Source organism: Octodon degus, unplaced genomic scaffold (genome assembly GCF_000260255.1).
Source record: "Octodon degus isolate 3935 unplaced genomic scaffold, OctDeg1.0 scaffold00126, whole genome shotgun sequence".
Taxonomy (NCBI): domain Eukaryota; kingdom Metazoa; phylum Chordata; class Mammalia; order Rodentia; family Octodontidae; genus Octodon; species Octodon degus.
In genome coordinates this window covers 3,815,104-3,839,949 of record NW_004524702.1, presented here as the reverse complement: position 1 = coordinate 3,839,949, position 24,846 = coordinate 3,815,104, and the positions used below count along the sequence as shown (strand labels likewise).

The 24,846-nt window shown below is 48.7% G+C and overlaps 1 protein-coding gene and 1 non-coding gene across 2 annotated transcripts in view; one reads left to right on the top strand and one right to left on the bottom strand.

Moving 5' to 3' along the window:
• The window catches only part of Sacm1l (SAC1 like phosphatidylinositide phosphatase), a 54,480-nt gene extending 39,762 nt beyond the window's left edge, over nt 1-14,718 (bottom strand). The window contains exon 1 of the mRNA XM_004640673.2: nt 14,490-14,718. Coding sequence (XP_004640730.1) covers nt 14,490-14,524 — 35 coding nt within the window. The 5' untranslated portion in view covers nt 14,525-14,718. The remainder of the gene's footprint in view (nt 1-14,489) is intronic.
• A 221-nt stretch (nt 14,719-14,939) lies between these two features.
• Nucleotides 14,940-15,012, top strand: Trnar-acg. The gene has a single exon. It is a non-coding gene; the product is annotated as a tRNA-Arg (tRNA).
• Nucleotides 15,013-24,846: the final 9,834 nt, after the last annotated feature.

The window sequence follows — 24,846 nt, the reverse complement described above, 5'->3', positions numbered from 1 at the left end:
GCATGTTAAATTCAATTTAAGACACATAAGGAATAGTCTCAGAGAACAGACACTGCATGAAACAAGGACACGGTGCTGCCAAGAGCGAGACAGAGAGAGAGAGAGAGAGAGAGAGAGAGAGAGAGAGAGAGAATAAGCAGGTTCCTTTTGCTTTGTTTTGAGAAAGGGTCTTCTAAGTAGTTCAGGCTGCCCCGGAAGCCACTATGTAGCACAGGCTGACCACAAACTAGCATGTTCCGCCTGCCTCAGCCTCCTGGGTGCTGAGATTATCAGTGTGCACCACCATACCTGGCTAAGCATGTTGCTGAAATGATAGAAATAATTTTTCCGGCCAAATAGCTCAGTGGATTAAGGCACCTGGAAGCAGGCAAAGGGACCAGGGGCTTGATCCCGGGCCTGCCATGCCGGCCCCGCCCCGGGGCACACTAAGACAGCAATTGAGACCGGGCGTGGCAGCATGCCAGGTGGCGGCGTGCGCCTGTAATCCCAGCTCTTGGGAGGCTATAAACAGGTGGATCACTAGAGTCCATCTAGTAGGGAGACCCTGAACACCGTGTAGATCCTTGCCTAAAATACAAAGAAAAAAAAAAGATAATAATTTTTAAATGTAACAAAAAGTTGGGCAACAACTAAAAGTCCCTTCTCAAGAACAATAAAAAGCTGTAGAAGAGACAGACACAGGAATGAAGGAAAAGAGGAAGAAGAGGAGGAAAGAGGGGAGGGGGAGGGGAGGGCTTGCGAGATGGCTCAGTGGTCTAAAGCACCTACTTGGAACAAGCTTGGCAAAGCACAGGGACCGCGGTTCAATCTTCCAGCACCACATGCCAGCCAGCCCCGCCCCCTGGTGGGCTGAGCTGGCCACACACACACACACACACACACACACTAAATAAATGTTAAAAAAAATTAAAAATAAATTAAAAATAAAAAATAAAGTAGTTCTGAAAGTCTCTTTTGAAAAAAAAAAAATTAAGAGGGGAGGGGAGGAAGTAAGAGAGAGAAAGGAAGAGGCGGCGAGATCCAGGGTGTTCAGCACCCACTTGGCAGAACTCCAGAGGAACATTTAAGAAAAAAGGAAAGGATCAAATATTTTAAAGGAACCTCACACTGGCAAGTTTTCAGCCTCAAAATACCAGAGAAATAGAGGAGACACACACACACAAGCACAAAATTTCAAAACACACAAAGCAATACTAGGATTTCCAGGACATCAAGAAAAAGCAGCACTGAAGCACTCAAGCGCCGCAGTGCGGGCTGCTCACAGCAGCACCGCACGTACGAGGCCTTCGCCTCCAGGTGATGCCCAGCTGAAAGCGCTAAACCTGGCCACCCTGCCAGCCACACAGCCTGACGGCAGGATAAACACACGTTCCCAAACACAGTCTCAAAAGAGAGCTCTCAGCTTGCGCTCCGAAGGGAGGAAAGGCAAGTTCCAGCCAACGAGGGAAGAGGCCTAAGCAGAGGCCTAGACTTTTTAACAGAAGGTGAAAGGAGTCCTGGCACCCGTGTGGACAGAAGCACCGGACAATGGGCACACAGTGGCCACATAAACAGGGGCCAAAGGTGCCCGGAGCAGAGGCTTTGAGTGCCTGCGTGCCAGAGAGGGGGTGCTGCACCCTAGGACACGGAAGATTAGTTACTCTATTTAAGTCAAGCAAACAGACTTGGTGCAAACAGACTTAATAACTTAAATAGTTATTCTATTTAAGTCAAGCAAATCCTCCTCTGATTGTATTGGAGAGCGATAGGTTTTGACAGTGTTGCAGCAGAGAAACAGACAGAAGGAAAAGGGAAAGGGGCTTTATTATAAAGGGAAAGGGGCTTCATTGTCTTGGAGGACACGAGAGAATTTGGGAAGATAAGGGATTCTCTGGACTGGAACAAAGGCAGGCTGAGGCTTTCATGGCCTGTTGCCAGGGGTGGGGTTTGAGGGGGATGTTTAGATATACCTGAGGAGCTGAGTGGGGCCTTCCCTGAGGCTGCGGGAGGGGTGAAAGGACACTGCACCCTGGGCTGAGTTGGAGAAGAAGGGGGAGGTGGTCTCTGGGAAGATAAGCTGTTGTTTTAAGGGCTTCAGCCATATTAGATGACCACCATAATTCAGCAATTCATACTACGGTCGTAATCTATCGGAGAGGAAGAGAGAAAGATAAAAGCTATCTTCTGAGGAAGGCACCCGATGACAGAAACTAAAAACTCAAGACCATGCCACTTGCAAACACAAAGTAACAGCAGGGCACAGTGGCCAGACCTGTCATCCTAGTACTCTGGGAGGCTGAGGCAGGAGAACGGCAAGTTCCAGCCCCACATGGGTCACTTAGCAAGATCCTGTCTCAAAACAAATGAGCCGAGTATGAGAGCCCTCAGTTCAACCTTAAGGCTTTTGGTATTTTATTCCTTTTTTTTTTTTTTTTTTTTGGCGGCAAATTGTGGGAAATACGGATGTTTGTTGTCATGGTCTGAGCAATGTGTCATCAGGTAATTTTTTTTTTTTTTTTTTTTTTGAGCAAGAAGATGATGCCTGCCTGGAGTCAGAAGCCTGTTTCAGCAACCAGTGAGGTACAAACAGACCAAAAAAAAAAGAGGCAGGAGATGACACAGCTCATGGGATACTATTATTCTCAGCCAGTGGGCAGGCAGAATGTGTGCATGCTTGTGCTTGGAGGAACTAGAAAAGGCAGAAGGGTGGATTCCTTACTTAAGACTATGGATGATGCAGGAGTCGCTCCACAGGACAGGAGGGTGTCGCCACACTCCCCGCTGCGTGTGTGGCCCCTGGAAGCCAGGCCTCCCGCCCCCCCGAGATTCTGAACATGAGTGGTGAAGGTGCAGCCAACCCGCATGATGGCTCAGCAGTCTGCCTGGAAGCACGGCTGTCCCGGCTGCCGTTACACAGGTGGGTACATGCGGGCTCCAGGCAGAGAGCCGGAGGCCAACGCCAGGAGTCCAACATGGCCCTGTTTCCATCAGTGTGACAGGGGTGTGCACTCTGCTGCTGACAGCACGTTGGCTGGGGTCCTGTCACACGCCAGGCTCTAAGCTAAGATGTGCAGGGGACAAGTGGGGCCAAGGGGGAATGAGCCAGACAGGAGGCTGCAGGTGAGGGCGGAGTGAGGGGATGGTGCGCATGCCCGAGGGACAGGTGATGAGCGTGGGGCCTAGGGTACGGGACGTGGCAGGAGGGTGCCGGTCCCGTGCCGCCCGCTCCCACTCCTGCGGGCAGGGTGGCTCTCTGAGCACCTCGGGGTGCCAGGCCACACAGGAGTCCTAGGGAGCAGCTCTGCTCGGCGCCAACCAGGACTCCCAGCTCACTGCCAAATGACAACAGGTCCCTGGGACATGCTGGATTTCGAGGCCGGCAAATGTTCTCAGATGAGAACACTGTTGGCTGACAACAATCCTCTGAGGCTCCATCAACTTCCTCAAGAAGCAACAGGCTAGGGCAGCACGCACCACCGAGAAGGCTGAAGCAGACGCTGCCGGGCCGGGGCTGCTCGAGTCGCCGCCGCGTAGGCTTTCTGCAGGGGCCGTTAGACGCTGCTGCCACAGGGCTGCGGTCGCTGTCACTGACAATGCCACCTGCAGGCTCACAGTTGGAACCAATGGAAACATGAAGGAGACCATCGGTGAGGGGCGCGGTCACTGCTAGGAACAGGAATCTGCCGCCTCCGGACCCAGGGTCACAGCAGCCGGCAAGCCGGCCCCAGGGCCTGTTCCTCTGCAGGCCAGCTCGGCTCCGCCTCTGCTCTGGAGTGTTTCTGATGCACAAAAACGCTGAAGCTCAGTCAGTTTGCTTACAGACGACAGCAGGTTTGGTCAGCAAACACTTTCTTTTTTTATAATCTCCTTGGTTCAACAACACAGTAAGCAGAATTTTTAAACTTGCTTCTCCTTAAGAAGTGTGTGTGTGTGTGTGTGTGTGTGTGTGTGTATGACCTCTCTCCAGGTCAACTTTTTTGTTTGTTTGTTTTGTTTTTTGCGGAACCGGGGATTGAACTCAGGCCCTTGTGCTTGCCAGGGAAGCGCTTATTCCACTGAGCCGTCTCCCCGGCCCTCCCTGTCAACTTTTAACCCTAACCTGAGAAGGAAGAAGGTGCAGTGTATTCTCTGGTTAGGAATGTTTACCACTGCTGTGAGTTCAAGGCCAGCCTGTACTACATACCTGGACCCTGTCTCAAAAAGAGGCCCTCCATTACTGTGATGTACCCCACTTCCATAAAACTCTACCACATTGTTGTTTTTTTTTTTTTTATTTATTTGTGTGTGTGTGTGTGTGTGTGTGTGGCCAGCTCAGCCCACCAGGGGGCGGGGTGGCTGGCATGTGGTGCTGGGGGATTGAACCGCGGTCCCTGTGCTTTGCTAAGTTTGTTCTAAGTAGGTGCTTTAGACCACTGAGCCATCTCACCAGCCCTCTACCACATTATTTTATGAAATGGGTATTAGAAGAATATTCTACCCAAGACAATGATATGGTCATGAATTAAGTTGCTGATATCAGATCTCTAAGGTTCACAGTAATAATGTATACCCAAAAGAGCTCTGTCCTATTTAAATGATCTGATAAGGTGATCAGTGCCCAATTAACTATTAACTCCAACTGAACACCACCACCAAGTTCAAGGCAAGGGGGTTCAGTATCAACCTACAGCTCTGGTTCATTTAAGTTGATTATTTTGCTTCTAAGGATTACTGCCTACGTACAGGTTTAAAAGAGAAAAAAGGATATCGCGGAGGACTGAATGCTAAATTCAGGAGTCTTACAGGCCAGCGAGATGGCTCTTCAGAGTACTTTCAAAACTTAACCTTGTTACATGTTAACAATGTAACTCATTACAAGCATCTGGTGCCCTTTTCATTTTTTTTCACTATTGGCACTGTGATTTTCTAATGTCTGAAAATAAACATTTTCTCCCATATAACATTCACATCATCTTTCAAACAACTGACCTTTTTAAAACTGTCAAACCACAGAGTATATCCCTGGCACCCCCACACACACCCAAAAAAACAATACTTAAAAAAAAGCAGCCAGTAATAGCTCAGTGGGTTAAAGCGCCTGCTTAGGCAAGCGGAGGGACCACAGTTCAGTCCCCAGCACCACATGCCATGCTGGCCCCACGCCCTGCTGCACTGAGCCAGCTACAGAGTCCAGACAAAGTGGTGTACGCCTGTAATCCCAGTGCTGGGGAGGATCACTACAAGTCCGAGCTGTGTAATGAGACCCTGTAAAGGGGGGAAAAATCAGGAGGTATAAAATTAATCATTCAGATTACTACTTGCCAATCTCACACCCAGTGAAATACTATGATAAAGTCTTATGAAGGGAAAAACAGAAAGTAGTAAGTGTTGACAAAGACACCAGGGAAATTGGATCCCTGGTGTGTTGCAGGTAAAAAAGATAAAATGGTACCACCAATATGCAGTTTCTCAAAACTTAAAATAAGCCAGGCATGGCGATGAAGCACATGTGTCATCCTAGCACTCTGGAAGAAGCCAGGCAGGAGGATCACTTCAAGCTCAAGGCAGCCTGGGCTACATGGTGAGTTCAAGGCCAGCCTAAACAACATAATGCGCCTGCTAGCAGGCACAGGGGCCACAGGTTCGATCCCAATCCCTGGGCCTGCCCCGGGGCACACTGAGATGGCAATTGAGACTGGGCGTGGTGGCGGGCACCTGTAATCTCAGTTCTTGGGAGGCTATAAATAGGTGGATCACTACGAGTCCGATCTAGTAGTGAGACCCTCAACACCCTGTGGACCCATCTACTAAAATACAAAATAAATAAATAAATAATAAACAACAGGGGGCCAGCCCTTAGCTCAGTTGTTTAAGCACCTGCTCATGCAAAGGTAGTCAGAAGCAGGGTACCATGGTTCGATCCCCAGCTAGCCTTGCCCTTCAGGCAGCCTGAGCCACCAAAAAATAAAAAATAAAAACAAAAATAACATAACATGACCCTGTCTCAAAAACAAAACAATTAAAAGTATAATTATAATACGAGGCAACAGCTCTACTTTTGGGTATATACTCAAAATGACTGAAAGCAAGATCTATAAGAGATATTTGCTAGGCATGGTGCATGCCTGTAATCCTAGAGCTTAGGAGGCTGAGGCAGGAGGCTCACAGAAAGTTGAGACCAGCCTGGGCTACACAGTTCAAGGTCAGCCTGGGCTACATAGTAAGACCCTATCTAAAAAATAAATTAATTAATTAATGCACCTACAATATTTAAATGGCAAGGGAATACCTATCTCTGACAACACAAAACAAAAAAAGGGACACAAATGAAGGATCATTTTGTATCTGTATATACAAAATAGTTAAGATAGATATACAGCTACTATCTCAATTCAATGAGAAGATTTGTATTAATGGTGTTTGGACAGGATATCATGTCTGCATCTTGTACTATGAATAACCACTATGAAGACAACAATATGCAATGTATTAATTATTGAAACTGTCTTGCTAATCTTTTTTTTTTTTTTTTTGCGGAACCAGGGATTGAACTCAGGCCCTTACGCCAATCGCTTATTCTACTGAGCTATCGCCCTGGCCCCTAATCGGTTTTGAAACTGTCTCATTGCTATTTATTTCTCAATAAAATCAATTTAAAAAGATGTGCATGTCTGCGTGCATGTGGTGGGGACAAGGAGGAGGAGGAAGAGGAGAGAATGAGGAAGGCAAGAGAGAAGGGGGACAGATCTGTGCACCCATGCTGCTGTGAGCAATGTGCCCCCAGCGTTCACAGCAGCACTGTTCACTGCAGCTAAAATGACGGGAGCAACTGAAGTGTCCACCCTCCCATGAATGAATAAACACAAGATGGCATACACATGTCCCGCACAGTGACATGCTGGGCAATTACGGACTGTATGTGTACAACAGTGTGTAACGTAGAGCCTAGTCAGTGATGGTGAATGCTAGAGCTTTCAGCGATATAAACAGTCCACTGCAGCATGCGTGCAGACTGATCGGAGCCGCAAAAGAAAGACGGCAAGGCGGATGACATCGGCCGCAGGGTCTCACTGAGGATGGTCTCCCTAAGCGAGCCCCCAGCCAGGGAAACTGCCATCTCTACTGCCTTCCGGCATTCACCAACTAGTTTACATATCACTAGTTGGTAACTTCCCAGGTGAAGGAACAAAGAACAGACAGGAAGAAAAAATACTGGCTACCTTGTGTCCAGCTTGCTGGAATTACCAGGAGCCAGTTTCCCTAGGCTCTGTTCTTCGTTCCTTGCTCCCCACTTCTGGCTCACACCACTACACCAGTGTCGCCACCACTGCCTAGGTACATAACAGGCAACACCAGGGTCCCCTCAGGCCCATTCTGTAGCCTACTGGGAACAGGGCCAAAGAGGAGACAAGCAGCAGGTGGGTAAAGCTTCATCTACATTTACGGTTGCGCCCTACTGCCCTAAGGAGGCCCTCAGCTCCACCTCCTGTCCAGTCCGGGGCAGTTCTCACTGAAGTGCAGACCCTGTGAAGTGCAGGAGTCTAGGTCTGTGTGAACCTAATGCCCGGTGACCTGAGGTGAAGCTGCGGCCGCGAGGCTAGTGCTCCTGTGAGGAGCAGCTGCAGATGCCCACGAACATGAGCAGAAAGGCCTGGTTGCATAGAGACCATAATAAACCACAAGGAATCAACTGCTTGTAGACTCATATCAAAACCCTATCAGTGAGTGGCAAGTGATAAGCCTATGCCTGGTGGCAAACTGCAACAGCAAGTGAGCTGAGGTACAGCTAGCTGCCTCTGAGGGCAGGCTTGAAGTCAGAATCCGACACTTCACTCAGGGTGTGGACTGCTCATTATCATATTTACCGCTTCCATGGGTGCATCTTTCCTGCATAGGCTAACGGGAGCCAACATGAGCGAAAACAAACATCACTGGAGAGCATCTTTGGAAAGCAGGATAAGCGAATGCCTGGCAAGTGCAAGGGCCTGAGTTCAATCCCCGATTCCGCCAAAACAAAAAAAGGGAAGAAAAGGGAGAAAGCCCCCCCCTCCCAAAAACAAGCACCCACCCACCCCTCTCTGGCCGGGTAAAGAACTGTCCTCCACAAACCCAGTCCCTGGTACCAGAAAGGTCAGAGACTGCTGGGCTATACCACCTAGCTGTTTGAGAATACTCCGCAACATGCAGAACAGAAACACCTGAGGATGAACCGCCCTAAATGTCTTCCCAATGCAAAGTGACACACTATGTACATGACACGTTATTCAGCCTTAAAATTATAGGAAATCTTACATGTGTTGCGATATACTAAACTTTGAAGACAGTATGCTAAGTAAAATAAACCAGTTACAGAAAGAAAAAATACTCTACCAGGCATGGTGGCACATGCCTGTAATCCCAGCACTCAGGAGACTGAGGCAGGAGAATCGCTGCAAGTATAAGATCAGCCTGGGCTACAAAGTGAGCTTAAGGCCGGCCTGAACTACATAGCGAGACCTCGTCTCAAAAAACAAAAGAAAAAAACTCTTACGATTCCACTTCAATGAGCCACTTCAAATAGCCAAGACTGGGCTGGGGAGATGGCTCAGTAGAATAAGCACTTCCCTGGCAAGTGCAAGGGCCTGAGTTCAATCCCCGGTTCCGCAAAACATAAATAAATAAATAAATAAAAATAAAATAAAATTATTACAGCGGTATCTCAATTCACAAATGTAATTCTTTCCACAATTCTCGCTGCAAACTGAACTGGACAAGAACCGAATCAAAATTCCCCATAAGACCCACACTGACTCTACCCACTGAATTTGATGTGGCACTCGGCCAAATATGTTTGTGACCAAAATCATGGAAAGAATTCAGTTTGTGAACTGAGGTACCACTGTATTCGCACAGGAACACGTTGACTGTCATGACATACAATTGTAGCAATATGGCATTTCTTCAAAAGTCTTCAGGATGGGCCAGCAAGATAACCCTAGGGTGGGCTGAGCAGTCCACAAAAAAGTCTTCAGGAACTCAATCAAGGTGTGAATCTAATTTAATACACATGGCATGATCAAAAACCATGGTAAATATTTGTTATTTTTTATTTCATTGTAGTAAAAGACATGCTGTCATGAATACCCATCAAAATCCCTCCTTCAGGGCCGGCCAGATAGCTCAGCCGACTAAAGCACCTGTTTAGGCAGGCACAGGGAACCAGGGTTTGATCCCTAGCGCGCCAAGTCGTGCTGCCCCCACCCCCCACCCTGGCACAATGAGACAATTGAGACTGGGCGTGGTATTTCTGTATTGTCTGCATGCAGGTGTGGCAAGATCGCCATGAGAAATGGAAATTACATTTGAAAGCCATTAGGCTTCTAGGTGATGCATCTACGAGAGTGATCACACTGTAGAGACATGTGGTATCGTTTTCCTCTGTTCTAATCACATTTTCTACCAATGCTTAAACTTTATTAGGTGTTAGCTTGAGGTGGTTAAGGTTGTTGTGGGGGCAGTTTGTTCCAATGGTTTGGCTGTAAAAAGTGTTCAAGCTCTGCTGAAGTGTTGCTGGAAAGCATGGTGCTGCTAACAGATCAACAACCCGTGGCTGCCCATTCTTGCCTGCTTTACTCTCCCTCTGAAGCAGGTCAGCATTGAAGGTGGCATGGAAAAGCCTGCATGCGTGTTCAGGTCTTGGTGTCTTCCCTCTCCCTCTGCCCCCTCCCCCCTTCCCTTGCTCACCTCTTTTGTTCAGTATGTGTAACCTGAAGCTAATTTGCACTACTGGGTATCTGACTGGAGCCAGGTACAGACTCTGCATTGTTCTTACTGAAACACAGCATGGAATTAACATTAAACTTAAATAAAACAAACCTAAATTAAAGAAAGAGAGTGAGAGAGAGAGAGACTGAGCATGGGCATGGGCATGGGGGTGCAACCTGCAGTCTCAGCGCTTGGGAGGCTGACAACAGGAGGATCTCTACAAGTCCAATCTGTATAGCGAGACCCTACAGTAAATACATTAAAAAATAAAATAAAACAAAATAAACCTCCCCTCTGCGTCAAACATACATCCCATCGTTTGTGCCATTTTCTGCAGCAGTTGTGCAGCACTCTTTTCACGAGTGTCTTTAGTTATGGGGTCCTGGTTGCTTCAATGTCCTTAGTTACAGTATTCAAAATGTTAATCTGTAGTGGTCACTTTGACTTTGAGGAAAAGCTAGAAGTCATACCATGCCAGTGAATGTGGTGGGTGAGGACACACTTTTTCAGGACCGAAACTGTCACAAACACTTGTATCATTGAGAGGCAATCAAATACAGTGAAGGCTTAAATTAAAAAATGTATTCCAGTAAGTCGGCTCCAGTGGCTCGGCTAGCAGCGTCCTCCGCCCTCTCGAGACAGGCAGGCATAACATTTTACTAGATTTTTCTAGTAGAAATTAAGACCTAAAGGATCCTTAAGCCACTCCACCTATAAGCTGTCTACCCCCTTTCACCCTCCTTTTGGGTTTGGTAGCACTCCTGTCACTGAACCCCACTTTAGGTGTCTCTTATGGCCCAGGCCATCAGGGGTCCAACCCAACCCGCAAACCAGCTGGTGTCCGTAGGAAGCTAATTCACTTTAATTCTCTCCTCTTCAAACCACCCAGGTCCCACTGACGCCGCCGCTTCTCTGCTTGCATCACATCCGCCCTACTGCACACAGAGCGATCTTGTCCTAGAAGAAGCACCCTCCTGAGGAAACAGTATTTCCTCAGAGCAAGCTGTCACCTGACTCAGTACCTAAACACAACCCTGCCTTATACCTAGTTCCAGCCCATCTTCGGAATAAGAAAAACTTAATGTATAAAAATTTTATAAAATGTATAAAATTTGAGTCTAATTGCACTGTGACAGGATATCTGGAACTGCCTGGAAGGGTAAAAAGTATTAATTTTAAATACAGGGGCTGGAGAGATGGCTCAGTGGTCTAAAGCACCTACTTGGAACAAGCTCGGCAAAGCACAGGGACCGCAGTTCGATCCCCCAGCACTACATGCCAGCCAGCCGCGCCCCCTGGTGGGCTGAGCTGGCCACACACACACACACACACACACACACACACTAAATAAATGTAAAAAAAAAAAAATTTTTTTTTAAAAATTTTAAATACAAACAAATCAATATTCTACTTCCCATATTAAAAATCCAAATGGAGATGTCAACTATTTTTGATTACAAGTGACTCATTTCTATACCTGGCATGTCCAAGGACCAAAGCAAGAGCAATCCGGGAGGACAGAGAGATTATTTGACATAATGCAGTGTAATGGAAAGAAGAGCTGTGCTCCAAGGTCAGCTCGGCTACAGCTCGCCTGTGTGACCTGACAGTGTGACCAAAGGCACCTATTTGTCCTCAACAGTGACAGAGGATATATACCAACCCATGATTTGAGAGAGGCACCGGGATGACAGTAAAATACATGAGATGCTGTAAGCCTCTGTGTCTTCAGAGGAGTACACTGCAAATTACTCCAGACCGTGTTGCTCTTGAAGCGCTGGTCGGTCAGGAACTCCACTGAGGGACTGGCTCTGTGTAGAACTTCATGCTAAGTGCAGAAGAGGACCACAAAAGAAAGCCGCAGTAGGGGCTTCTGACATAGCCTAGATTTTTGCAACCTGGCCAGAGAAACAAAGTACAGTATACATGATGACTATCATTTCTAGGCAGCAGCAGAAGTGACTCACATACAGTAGTACAGGCTGATCACTCTAGCTTCCAGTCCTCATGTCCACTGGCAATTGGATGCTAAGAGTCAGAATTATACATCATACAGACATTTGGTGTCCAATTCCGTGATGCGAACTTCTCAGTTTGGCTTAAAGGCTGCAGCATGTACAGACAGGAGCAAGGAAGAACGCAGAATGGGTAAAAGGACAGATATTAGCTTACTTGGGGGGGGGGGAGCCAAGTCTGGTAGAAAGGGGTGAGCATTGGGCATGAACTGGGGAAAAAAGGGAGTAGACTGCAGAGACCAGAATGCACATGGCTAAAGAAATGTGGGCTTGACTGCATAGGGCGAATACACTGGAAGCGGAAATTGAAGAAGGGGAGGTAGAGGATGAAATCAGGATGCGGGAAGTGAACTTCAGCACAGCAGAGATGGACTGGGAAAAAAAGTATGACATAATGTAGAAAAAGCATGATTTTAATATCCTAAGCACAGCAACATCGTCAACATTTTAAAACATGTAGGGGCTGGGGACTTGGCTTAGCGGTAGGATGCTTGCCTAGCAAGCTGGAAGCCCTGGGTTCGGTCCTTGGCACCAAAAACAAAAAATAAAAATAAAATTTTAAAAACATCATGTAGCAATATATTGGTAATAAAATAATCCATCTTTCTCTTTGTATGGCTCTTCCTTAAAATACCCCTCCAGTGATATTTAAAAATGGTTACCACGTCCTAACAATTCTTATGTAGGTCAGCAATCAATCCCACCTCCAAATGCATCCCCTTACCCCCACCAAAAAAAAAAAAAAAAAAAGCTCCTAATCAGTGGCTACCTTTAAAAACTTGAACATGCATTCTCTTAATGAATAGAATGATTTTTTCTAATGGTGTTTGTAAGTAGGATCACAAGTCTGCATCTTGTACAGCAATTAACCACTAAGAAGAATATATGCAGTGTATTATTTGTTGAAACTGTACTTTCGATTTGATTTGAAACTGTCTCATTGCTTTATGTTTATCAATAAAACTTTGAAAAGAAAAAAAAATAAAAAATAAAAAATAAAAAAATAAAAATAAAAACTTGAACAGCCAGGCCAAAAGAATAAACAGATTCCATGTCACAAACCTTTTGGTGAAGAAAAATAAATATGCCAAAAGAGATATCTTCACACTTACAGAAGCACTCAAAACTTAAGGACTGCTAGATTAGCAAATGACTTTCACATAACTCCGCACTTTTCACTCAAATTTTAGTTTCCACTTCTCACAAAATCAAAAATCAACACAAAAGCATCACCCTCACCACTTAAGAACCAAACTTTTTTCTTTTTTATGACTATAGAAGGTGCTTGTTCTCAGGTCTGGCCTGATCAAATTTAGCCCATTACCAAGCTCAAAAACTATCATCAGCCAGGTGTGGCGCCTCAAGCCTAAATCCCAGGCCCTGGAGACTGAAGCAGAAGGATCACCACGAGTTTAAAGCTGGCTAGAGCTACGTAACAACACCAAATCTCACAAACTCTCACAAAGTAATAATTTAAAGGCTCATCATAATCCTCAAGTTCTCCATCTTTTCGATCCTTACCACAGGAAGGGTCAACTACATCCTGCAACCTAACACCGAGTTGCATCAAGCCAAGGCTCCATATTGCCTAAACACAACTGAGACCTGCTGCAGGATCACATTAAACCCTCTAGTGCTTATCAGATAGATGACAATGACCTATTCGCCAGCAAAGCACTCAAGAAACTGGCCCAGCCAGTGACCTCGGAGAAGAAACTTTCCTTCAACTCTTTCACCAACAAGGTGATAGCTCACGAGGGCAACGGGAGAGAACAAGGGAAGGTGGAGAAAGTGTGCAGGAAGCATGCGGACGGGTTTTCGAGAACTGTTACGAACGGAAGAGGCAAACGGTGAGAACAGTCGGAAAAGTGATCGTCACTCTCTCTCTGCTGAATACAGGACAAGGAGCAGATGTCCTCGCTCCCGCGTTTGCACCCTAATTCGCATGGCGCCTTTCAGAAAGTTCCCAGTGCGCCTTGGGTTCTGGGAGGCAGAAGTGCCCAAACCACATTTTTAGGTCCTCATTTGCCTGCAAGAGAAATACGATATCTGTGCCCAAGTGCCAGGATATTTTAACTCACACAGGGATCACTAAGCCTCTTAGAAATCATATCTAAAAAAACTTATATTTTACTTGGAGATATTCCTACTCAGTAGCCACCAAACTTTCAAAAAGCCTTGCGGAACAAAACTATCCACAGCCAAGAGAAGCGCAGAAGCTAAGGATAACGCCGAGAAATAAATGCACGCTGTTATCTACCAGGGACGAGCCAAAGTCCCCTCTAACACCAATTCTACCCCTCTCGCCACCGGGGCTCGTCTCTCGAGGCCTCAAACTCTTGGCTTTCCTACGAAGCGCGTTCGCATGGCCCAACTCGATGGGCCTCTGGCTGTCAACATTGACTGCGCCTGCTTGATAAAATCTGAACCGCAGCAAACTCCTTCAGGACTTTCAGCGCCGACTGGGAACTTTTTCTGCAACCTAAGGCAGGAGAAGCAGGCTTCTGCGCCCACACGGGCCGACCAAGGCGCAGGACGGTGCGCGGGCGCCAGGTGCGGGCCCGGGTCCACGCACCCCGAGGAGACCTCCTCTGCCCCCCAAGTCCCCACGTGGGTCAGTGCGGCCGCCTCTCTCCGCCAGCAAACGGCAGGCGCGTGGGGGTGCGAGGTCGCACGGGCGCGAGGCCGGGGTGGCGGCGACCAGGGCCGGGCGACGAGCACCAAGGCTTGCTCCCGCCCGCCGTCCCCACGCCCCAGGTCCGCGGGACTCACAGCTTCAGCCGCTCGTAGGTCGTCGCCGCCATCATGCACCAGCACCTCCTTCCTCTTGGTTCCGACTGCCCCACCCCGCGCCGCCACCTGGACAGCCGCACAACCGGTCACCCAGCCTCGGCGGCCGCAGCTCCCGGCTCTCCCCACCAGTCTCTCCGCCCCGCGGAAAAGAACAGGCGCGAACGGGACGCGGCGAGGGACAAACGAGTGCAAGGCAGGGAATGTGAGAAACGTCCTCCGACTGGATGAGTAAGAGCGTGTCAAGGAGCGTCGTGACGTATCCGCCGCGGATTGGTCGCGAGCGTTGGTCTATGAAGAGGCGGAGTCCCGAAAGTTGTGCGCAGGCGCAGCGGCGATAGTGTGCGGGCGCAAAGGAATGCTGGTGTCCGGAAGTCGGCTGAAGCTGCGTCAGAAGCGATCTAGCATCGCTGTGCACAGTCATTCAGCACGGGGCCAGTGGCGCAATGGATAACGCGTCTGACTACGGATCAGAAGATTCTAGGTTCGACTCCTGGCTGGCTCGCAGTGTTCCTTTTTGGCACATGCCTTACCTGCTGTTGTACGACTTCCTTTGAAAGGATTCTGACCGCAATGTGGAGGTCAGATACCTGCAGTTGTACTTTGCTCAAAAAACTGTAACTTGGTTTTCGGGTCCTATTTTCCAAGATGACGAAAAAAAGAAGGAACAACGGTCGTGCCAAAAAAGGGCCGCGGTCATGTGCAGCCTATTCGCTGCACGAACTGCGCCCGGTGCGTACCCAAGGATAAGGCTATTAAGAAGTTTGTCATTCGGAACATAGTGGAGGCCGCCGCCGTCAGGGACATTTCCGAAGCGAGTGTCTTCGACGGTTATGTGCTTCCCAAGCTGGATGTGAAGCTGCATGACTGTGTGAGTTGTGCCATCTCAGCAAAGTGGTCAGAAATCGATCCCGTGAAGCCCGCAAGGACCGAACTCCTCCACCCCGATTTAGACCTGCTCGTGCTGCCCCACGACCTCCACCAAAGCCCATGGAAGGGGAGCTGAGTCAACGGACTGAAGAAAACTCTTGAGAAAAATAATAAATTGAATGTTACACTTTATACAGCATGTTGAGTGTACCTGCCAGAGGTGGGTTGGGTTAATTCAGTTTATCCAAGTTTAAGTTTGTACTCTGAAAATGAATAAAGAGGAACACACTGGAAAAAAAAAAAAAAAACAAAAAACAAAAAACTGTAACTTGGAGCCACTTGAAGTGTTTGCTAATTGCGAACGGCCTTGTGCATGGTGAAGTACACAGGATTGTGTAAATAGGTAGCTGGCGGATGACGCGCGAGCACAAAGCACTTTCTGCGGCACTGCTTCGGTTTACCGGGATGAGCGGGTGTAGGTGCGGGCGGCACGGGGTCACGGAGCCCCCGGAGTCGCAGCCCAAGAGCCAGCCTGAGCTCCCCACAACCATGCGGGAAGCTTAGCACGGCAGTGGAAACAGCAGTAGGAAGACCTCAGATAATCGAGGGTATTGCCCCTCATCTTTACAGGTGCCCGGATGCAGACCCGAAGTTGCCCCAGAACGTCCCCGGCAGCAGAGAGCCAACCCCCGAGCTTGCTGAGTCATTGTAACCAAACAAGGATCAATTCAGTTCTCCATTATATGGGGGTTTTTCTCAGGAAAAATTGCAATTTGTTATTATGGGAAATTATGAGGAATAAAAATTAAACAAGGGCTGGGAGGATACACACAGGGGTGATCAAAATAGGCAGTGGATGTTTAAAACTTGCAAAAAGTTATTAAAGTAAGACATAAAGCCATTAATCCCTCTCAAGGTAGTCCCCTGAGCACATCTCATCGTTCTTGGCGCTTTCTGAAAGTGTTGGAAGTCCTCTTTCCCAGATGTAATTAAGAACAATACAGTGGGCTGGTGAGATGGCTCAGTGGTCTAAAGCACCCACTTAGAACAAGCTCAGCAAAGCATGGGACCGCGGTTCAATCCCCCAGCACCACATGCCAGCCAGCGCTGCCCCCTGGTGGGCTGAGCTGGCCACACACAAAATAAATTAAAAAATTTAAAAATACAGTGACTGCTGCTACTGTTTCAGGCAGCCTGAGTTAGGTAGAAATATTGTAGGTAGTTAGACAGGGACAGGCCCTCGAAGGGGATGACAAAGACCAGACAGCTTACTGGGGAGATGCTGCTGCTGTGAGCCAGACCTAAAGATCAAACAAATGCTGACCTCCCTAAAGTTGGAGGATTGCTCATTAGTCAGGAAGAATCATTGACTGAAGGCCACCAGATAAGGTCGCCCACTTGTGACTCGCTACCCCATTTGGTCCTAGGCCTAATAAATTTTACCTAAGCAATGGTGCTTGTAATCCCATTGGTTGACCATAGTTTTGTCCCACCCTGTATCTGCCTAAGCGGGACCCCTTTGTCTCTACCTTAGCCCCGCATGGTTTTGTCCTATAAAATAACCTGAAGGAGACGGCTTCCTGGGCAACCTGCTCGGGCCCCCCTTCTGTCCCTCTCCGATAGAAGCTTTCCTTTCCAATAAAGTTTTACCCTCAACCTCCATTTGTTCCTAAAATTCATTCTTCGGTTTTCGAGAACACGAACTCATTCAGGCCAGCTTGGGAATTTCCCGTCCCCATATCACTACTGAGTCCCACCCAACGAAAGGCCGCTCATAACGCGGCAATGCGAGTCCTCCTCCACCTCCTTTCCAGCTCTGGCATCGCGGGACTTCTGGCTCTTCCTAAAGTCAGTGTGACCAGGACAGGTGAACATTTTGAAGCAGCTCAGGAGCACATCGCGGCAGCCAGGACACCACAGCCGAAAGCCACTCGGAACGAGGGCGCAAGTGCGTCGTGGTAGGTGTGCGTGAAGCCGAAGGGAAGACTGTGGAGGGACTCGTGGCGATACAGGGGAATGAGACTCCCATCCTGAAAGATACCTGGGCCGAGTTCGTGTTGGCTAAAAGTGAAGAATGAAGTTTAGGAACAAGGGCGGTAAAGAGCAGAATACTGGAAAGAAAGCTTCTGTAAGGGAGCCTAAGTGGGTTGTCCAGGAATTTCTTTTCCAGGAATTTTTATAGAGCAAAACCATAAGGTGAGGCAGGTGCACTCCCTAGGTGGGCATGAAATGGGACAAACGATGGTCACCCAAAGAGATCACAAGCACAATTGCTCAGGTAAAATTGATTAAATCCAGGACCAAGTGGAAAAGCAAGATCTGGGATATAGTTCAATGGCATAAGTGCCTCCCTGGAAGCAGAAGGTTCTGAGTTCAGTCCCCAATACAAAAAAAAAAAAAAAAGATGGTGAGGGGGAGCAAGTCACATAGCAAACGGGCAGGAACATAGACCAGAGGCTCATCCTGTAGGGGGTTGGGTTAGGGACTTCCTGGCTTCCTCAAGGTGATGCATCAATGGATGCTTATCTTTAGGGAGGCCAGCATTTGTTGATCTTTTATCTAGAGGTCTGGCCCACAGCTGGAGTGTCTGTCTGTCTGTCTCGGAGTTGCAAGATCTTGTCTTCCATCTTGTCTCCTTGAGGGCCCAGCCCTGTCTGACTCCCTATAATATTTCTATCTAATTTAGCTGCCTACAACAATGGCAAAGTTGTAACATTTTTTTAAAATACTGTCGAAGCACTTGATGGACTGTTGGATCACACTGGGTAGCTTGGTGGGAGAGCGCCTGGCTTTGCATGTGTGAGCTCAGTCCCCAGCATCAAAAAATAAAAAGAGTATTCCCACCCCGCGATCGATCGTTATAATGAATATGAACCCAGGCCTCAGTTTCATCCCAGCTCTTGAGAGTTGGTTTTTTGTTTGTTTGTTTGTGTTTGATTTGTTGTTGTTTCAGTTCTAGGGACGGAAGCCTGGGAGCACACAGCTACGTCCCCTGATGTAGACCTCTACAAAGCAGCTCTGCGCAGGTTTTAAATCAGCCGATTGGCTTTCCATGCTCACTTGTGAGTCTGTCCAAGATCTAAGACCCTTGTCTGGAGATGGTGTTGGACGCAGAGTAAAGGAAATTCTGAGTCACTGGTCCTCGCTGAGGCCTGTGGTGGACTGTGATGCCCGATGTCACAAAGGGCAAGACAAGGCACAGCCAAAGATGTGTGGCTCTAACGCGGACTAACTAGATAATGACCGTAGCTGCGGGCAGCTCACCCTGGGTGAAGGCCTTCCTGGGGATAACATAGTCCTCCTAAAACATGATGCCTTACTTGGAGAAGCCCTTGAGCAGAAGTCCAAGGACCTACTCGGATTCCTGCCTTTCTTCAGTATTCCCCTCCTTTAGTTTGATAACTAAATAAATATGGGCCTCCCAGAGGTCTTGGTCTTAGCCCCCAGAGAATCTCACATCTCACATTCCTTTAAGGGGGTTTTGGTTCTCCTGGAGCCCTAAAATTAAATTATATTCTCTCTCTCTCTCTCTCTCTCTCTCTCTCTCTCTCTCTCTCTCTCTCTCTCTTTAAGACAGGGTCTCTGCCTCATTTACTCTTCTCTCATTGCTGGGACAAATACCCAACCCCCAAAATGAAGGAAGGAAAGGTTTATTTAGCTCACAGTTTGCGCAGGTTTCAGTCCCTACTCGGCTGGCTCCAAGGCAGAGCGGCACATGGCAGAAAGCAGAGAGCAAAAGGGAGCGGCAGCAGCTCAGGCAGCCTTCTAGCCTCTCTCCCATCCTCACTAGTAATGCAGATTCTCTGGGGCGGGGCAGGTGCAGCACCCACCCCCACAGTAATCAATATACAAGCCTTAACAGTATCACTGTGCAGTCCAGGCTGGTCTTGAGCTCACTTAGTAGCCCAAGCTGTTCTCCAGCTCTCCAAGATCCTCCTGCCTCAACCTCCCAGGTGTTGGGATTACAGGCAAGAGCCACCAAGCCTGACCTGACTCTTATTTAAACCTTTGCTGTGATTTTGGGCCTGATCAGTCTCCAGTAACTAAGGGATAGTATTAATACATTAATCTCCAGCATTTATAATTTTTTTTTAAATTTTGAGCCAGTCTGAGTTTCCCAGGTCAAGTTCAAACTTAAGTTTATAATGGCCCTGGGAGTTACAAGCTCGAACTGCTGCGCTTAACCTTTACCAGGGACATGCCTGTATATGTATTTTGCCAAGTAGGTTTATCTTGTCATCTTATCTCTTAGCTGTTTGTCTGAAGTTTAAGGCCATTAAATATTCTTTGAAGATGCACCATCAAAGAACTTAGTATTTTAAGCACAACCCTTATGTTGAGAATTTGAGTCATTGCCAGTTTAACATTTTTTTAAATGATTCTGTGTTATTTCAGTGTTTCATATATTTCTACATGTGGAAATATATAAAAATATGCCAGATGCACATATTTAAGGTCCACATTTTTCTTGATAACTTCTTTGTATTTTTCATTGTTGAAAATATAACATTTATTTATTAATATATTGGTTATTTTTTTAAGTATTCAGATTTGTTCTTGCAAGTTTGACTTTGGGAGGGGTCTCCTGATGCCCCTCACTACGAATATCTCACTCTGGGGGTCTCACTATGCAGACTGGCCTGGAACGCCCAGTGATCCTCCTGCCTCAGCCTCCTGGGTGCTGATTACAGGTATGTGCCACCATGCCTGGCTCAAATTTACTTATTTTAGTTTCTTCTTTTACATTTTTAGGTTGTTGTGGCTTGAGGTTTTTTCCTACTTATGATTTAGTTGTAGGTCATGGTGATGCAAAGATCAATTAAATATTGAACAGCTGCTTCATGCCAGGTACTCCGAGCCTTTTGTTACAACGGTCACATAAAGTGAGTTCAGTTGCTATCCCCATTCTTAGAGAAGTGGAAGCTAAATTTGCTAAAGGTCATCGAGCAATTAACAGTGAAAGGAGAGTTAAGAATCTGGGCTCTGGATTCCACAGCTGCGACCGCTTGCCTGTGGCTCCCCGCTGCCCAGGGCGCCTCCGAGCGGCTCAGGGCCTGGGCCTTGGGTAGCGCTGACGCGCTGCTCGCCCTGCCAGCAGGGGGCGCCAGCAGCTCTCCCATCTAGTCCTGGGGCGGCTCCCCTTCCCCAGCTCAGCTTCTAGGAGGTTTCTGCCCCTTTAATGAAGCAGGGCTCCAGCTGCAGGCTGCCTCCTAGGCTTTAGGACAAGAACCCTCCCAGCTGGCCAGCACCTGCCCTGCAGACAGCTCCTGCCTGCGCGACTTAAAAGGTGTCACACGGAAACGAGAGATGCAGAGCTTAACCCATCCTCTCCAGGCTCTTGGAGACCTTCAGCAAGACTGGAAAAAGGAAAGAAGCCTAGGGAGGGCTGTCCATTCTCCAGGGATTTGATTTTTTTTTTTTTTTTTTTTCGGAACCGGGGATTGAACTCAGACCTTTGCGTTGCTAGGGAAGCACTTATTCCACTGAGCCATCTCTCCGGCCCCACCCCAGGGATTTTTAAAAGCCAAACCACAATCAGACTCCAAGGAAAATGTGCTCAGGGCAAGAAACCCATAAGGATGGGAGATGCAAGTTGAAATCCTTAGCTTAATATACGAGTACAACCCACCTGCCAGGGCCTTCCCCTGGCGGCAGCAAGTGCAGGAAGGAGATCTTCATCATGCAGACGGTCCCTCTCCCCACGCCCACCCCGTGGCTCTACCCAGCTCCCACGCGCCGCCTCCCTCCCGGTGGCTCTGCCAGGCTCCCACGCACCACCTCCGGTCCGCATCTTGTGGAGGACACCTTGCTGCCCAGACCCAGTTTCCTCATCTCCCACCCCAGGCTGGGCCTCTGTGCCCACAGCCTCCTGTCCTTGGGGCCTAGGCACACGTGAGGGTCCTAAGGGTAACGAAGCCCCAGCCCCTTGTAAGACAGGCTCTCTGAGCTGAAATTTAAAATCCTCATGCCTCAGCCTCCTACGTAGTGGGGATTACAAATGTGCACCCCTGCCCCAGCTTCATCCCTTTTACACCCTGGTTCCAGTCACATTTAGGCATATATATATATATATATATATATATATATATAATCAGGGTCTCCCTATGCAGCTCAGGCTGGCCTTGAGTTCACTTTGTAGCTCAAATTTGCAACAATCTTCCTGCCTCAGCCTTCCCAGTGCTGGGGTTATAGGCATGCACCACCATCTCCACCCATGTATTTTTTGTTGGCATCTGCAGTGGGCCGAATAATCCTGCAATGTATCTGTCCCAGTCCCCAGAACCTAGTGTGCTATGCAGAGGATTTTTAGATTAAGAATCACCAGATAGGCAGGCTCTTCTGGTTTTACTGTTTGAGCCCAGTGAAACCTCAGCAGTGGTGAGGGGATGGGACAGAAGCAGTGTCAGGTAATACAGCACCAGCCAGGGGACATGGCAGCCTCCAGGAGCTGGGCAGGGACAAGGAAAGGGTTTCCTCAGGTGCCTCAGGGAGCAAGAGGGGCTGTTCCTATCCCTATGTGTGCAGGACCCATTTTCCCAGAGCTGCCATAAACATGAGTTATTTAAGTTGTAACAGAAAATGCTGCCCCAGCCAGTGTATTTTGGTCTCTTAGGTGCCCAGGTAACAGTCCTGTTCCAGTTCCGGTTGCTCCTGTCTGCTAGAAGCAGCTGGTCACTGGGACGCACAGTGCATACACCAGTCCCCACTGGACAAGCCATGCTGCCTCTGAACTTCCTGCATGCATATCCCATGTAAGCCCGAGACCACGAGAGATCAGGGCCTGGTATTCTGGCAATGGTCCCAGTCAGTTCCAACCAACATAAATAAATCTGCCTCCAAATCCTGGGTGTTGTTTCAGTGTTTCTGCTTGTCATGGCGAAGCCCCTGACCCTGAGGTAGCCTGCAAGGGCAGCCATGGAAAGCCAGGCAACTGCACGGGGTGGGAGCAGCAGCAAGCTCCTGCTCCACCTGCAGTGAGGTTACCTTGGCTCTAGGCCAGATACCACCTCTGAATAAAGTGGGGCATGCAGTCCCTGCTGTTCCTGAGCCCCTGCTAAGTTTGTCCACTCTGTGTCTGCGTTGTTTGGAAAATGAGGGGTGCTGGGAACCACAGGTCCTCAAGACCACACTGCTTCATGGTGAGCACACAAGCAGCGTCAGCGACCACTGTGGCCGCTGTTCCAGTGATGGAAACTAGAACCAAACCAGATTTCCACCACTTCAGCCCAGAATGAGCCAAATGCCCGACGTAGGCTACCTCCTCCGACATCCATGTCGTAGGACGCCGCGCGAGTAACTGAAGTTGGTCCCAGCAGGAGTATTTCCATCAGAGAAACCAGGACGCCGCTTCGCCGGGCTGTTTAGGGTCTCCCAGGAAAGCCATTACCCAGATACCTCTGCGGCTTTCTCTTCATCTCTCAGCACTTCAAGGCCTTTGGCAAACAGGGACCCATGCTCGGAAAGAATCAGATTGGCTGCTCTTATCACTTAAAAAGTGATCAGCCAGGTATGGTACAATCCTGGTGCCCGAGGAGACTGAAAAAGGAAGGTGCCAAGTGTCAGGCCAGCCTGTGCAATGTACTGAGACACTGTCTGAAAAAATAAAAAGGGCTGGAGGTGGAGCCCAGCGTGAAGGCCTTAGGTTCAATCCCCAGTACTGGAGGGAGAGCGAATGGCCAAGCTTTCAGCTCTCCTGTGTCCTGGATGCATCAGACCCGGCAGCTGGGAGAACTGAAGCCAGACACCAGACCAGCGGGGGGAGAGGGGGTCCTTCGGGTCTCACTGCTGCACGATTCCTGCCGGTGTGTCCCACCTCAGGGTCCCTCACTCCTGCGACCCTTGGTCACAACCAGAGTCAGCAGCGTAACATACCTGACGGAAAGACACCGAGCACTGCTAGGGCAGGATCTGAAAGCGCCGTGCTCAGGACCAGTTCAGGAAACCGCTGTCTTGGGGCTGATTCTCCAAGGCCTCTCAGTTTTACCCATCTGTTTGAAGCGTGGGTGAAGAACAATCTCTTTTTTATTTTTTATATTTTGAGTCAGGGCCTCCCTATGCAGTTCAGGCTGGCCTTGAGCTCACTTTGTAGCCCAGGCTGGTCTCAAAGGCACAATGATCCTCCTGCCTCAGCTTTGCGAGTGCTGGGATTACAGGCGTGCGCCACCATGCCCAGTTAAGAACGATCTTGGGTGACAGACGATGTCTCTTTCTAGAGCAGAAGTCAGGCAGGCTACAAGCGTTTCCTAAGCCACACGATCGCCATGTGGTGGTGCAGGCGCAGCACTCTGAGGCGGGGCAGGCAGACCTTGAGTGTGAGGACAACCTGGACTCTCAAAGCATAAGAGACAAAGGTTTCCTAGGCAGTGGCTCCCCTGTGCCGTGCACTCGCTGACTGCACTCGCAGGCGCAGCCCAGCCTCTTCCCACAGCCTTGGAGCTGAGGCTCAGGAGCCACAGCAAAGGCTGTCTTCTGCCTGGCGCCTCTGCTAGGGGTAGCAGGCCACCTTTCTCCCTGACCTACAAGTCCCATCATCTCTGCCATGGATCCATGCCAGGATCCAGCACCTTGGCATGCTGCTTTGTTTGTTGGGAGGGTAAAATCTCAGGCCCTGCTCAGGTCTGATACCTGAGCACCGAAGGTCCTCTCTGGGAAGAAGAGGAGGCACCTGGGGGCAGAAAACTGCTCAACCCAGGGCAGCCTGGAAGCCGAGACAACAGGCGGGGCTGGGACCAAGGACGCTCCTCCAGGTCACACCCCCCGCCGGGTCACCCCCCGATCAGCCCCTTCCTCACAGCTGTGAGATCTGCGTGAGTTCACACATCCCTAAGTGAAGGACGCACAAAGTCATCACTGTCCAAAGGTGATGAGACATTTGGGGGGCATTTCAGATCTAACCTTCTAAAAAAATGTTTTTATAAGGGGCTAGAAATAGCTCAGTAGAATAAATGCTTACCTGGCAAGCACTAGGTCCTGAGTTCAATCCCTGGTACCACCAAAAAAATTTTTTTATGTATTTGGTACAGGGTCTCACTATGCAGCTCAGACTTGCAGTAATCCTGTCTGCAGCCTCCCCAGCACTGGGATTATAGGCATGCACCACCGTGCCCGGTCTTGGTGGCCAGCTCAGTGTGCCTGCGGTTGGGGCTGGCATGGCATATGGTGCCAGGGATTGAACCCTGGTCCCTGTGCGTTCCTAAGCAGGTGCTTAGTCTGCTGAGCTATCTCGCCAGCCCTTCAGATCTAACCTTGACATCCACGTGTTTCTTTACAACTGAGAGCCCACAAAAGGAACACAATCCAGCTTGCAAAGCTGTCAGCTCCCCCGACCCACACATGACTCGGAAGCATCATTGTATCAGAGAGCAACTTAGTGGCCCACAGAACAGGGAGGCTTTATTGCTGTGATACCTTAAATCATTTTATAGTAACTGAGTAAACTTACAGTAAAAGAAGGAACACGGGAAAATAA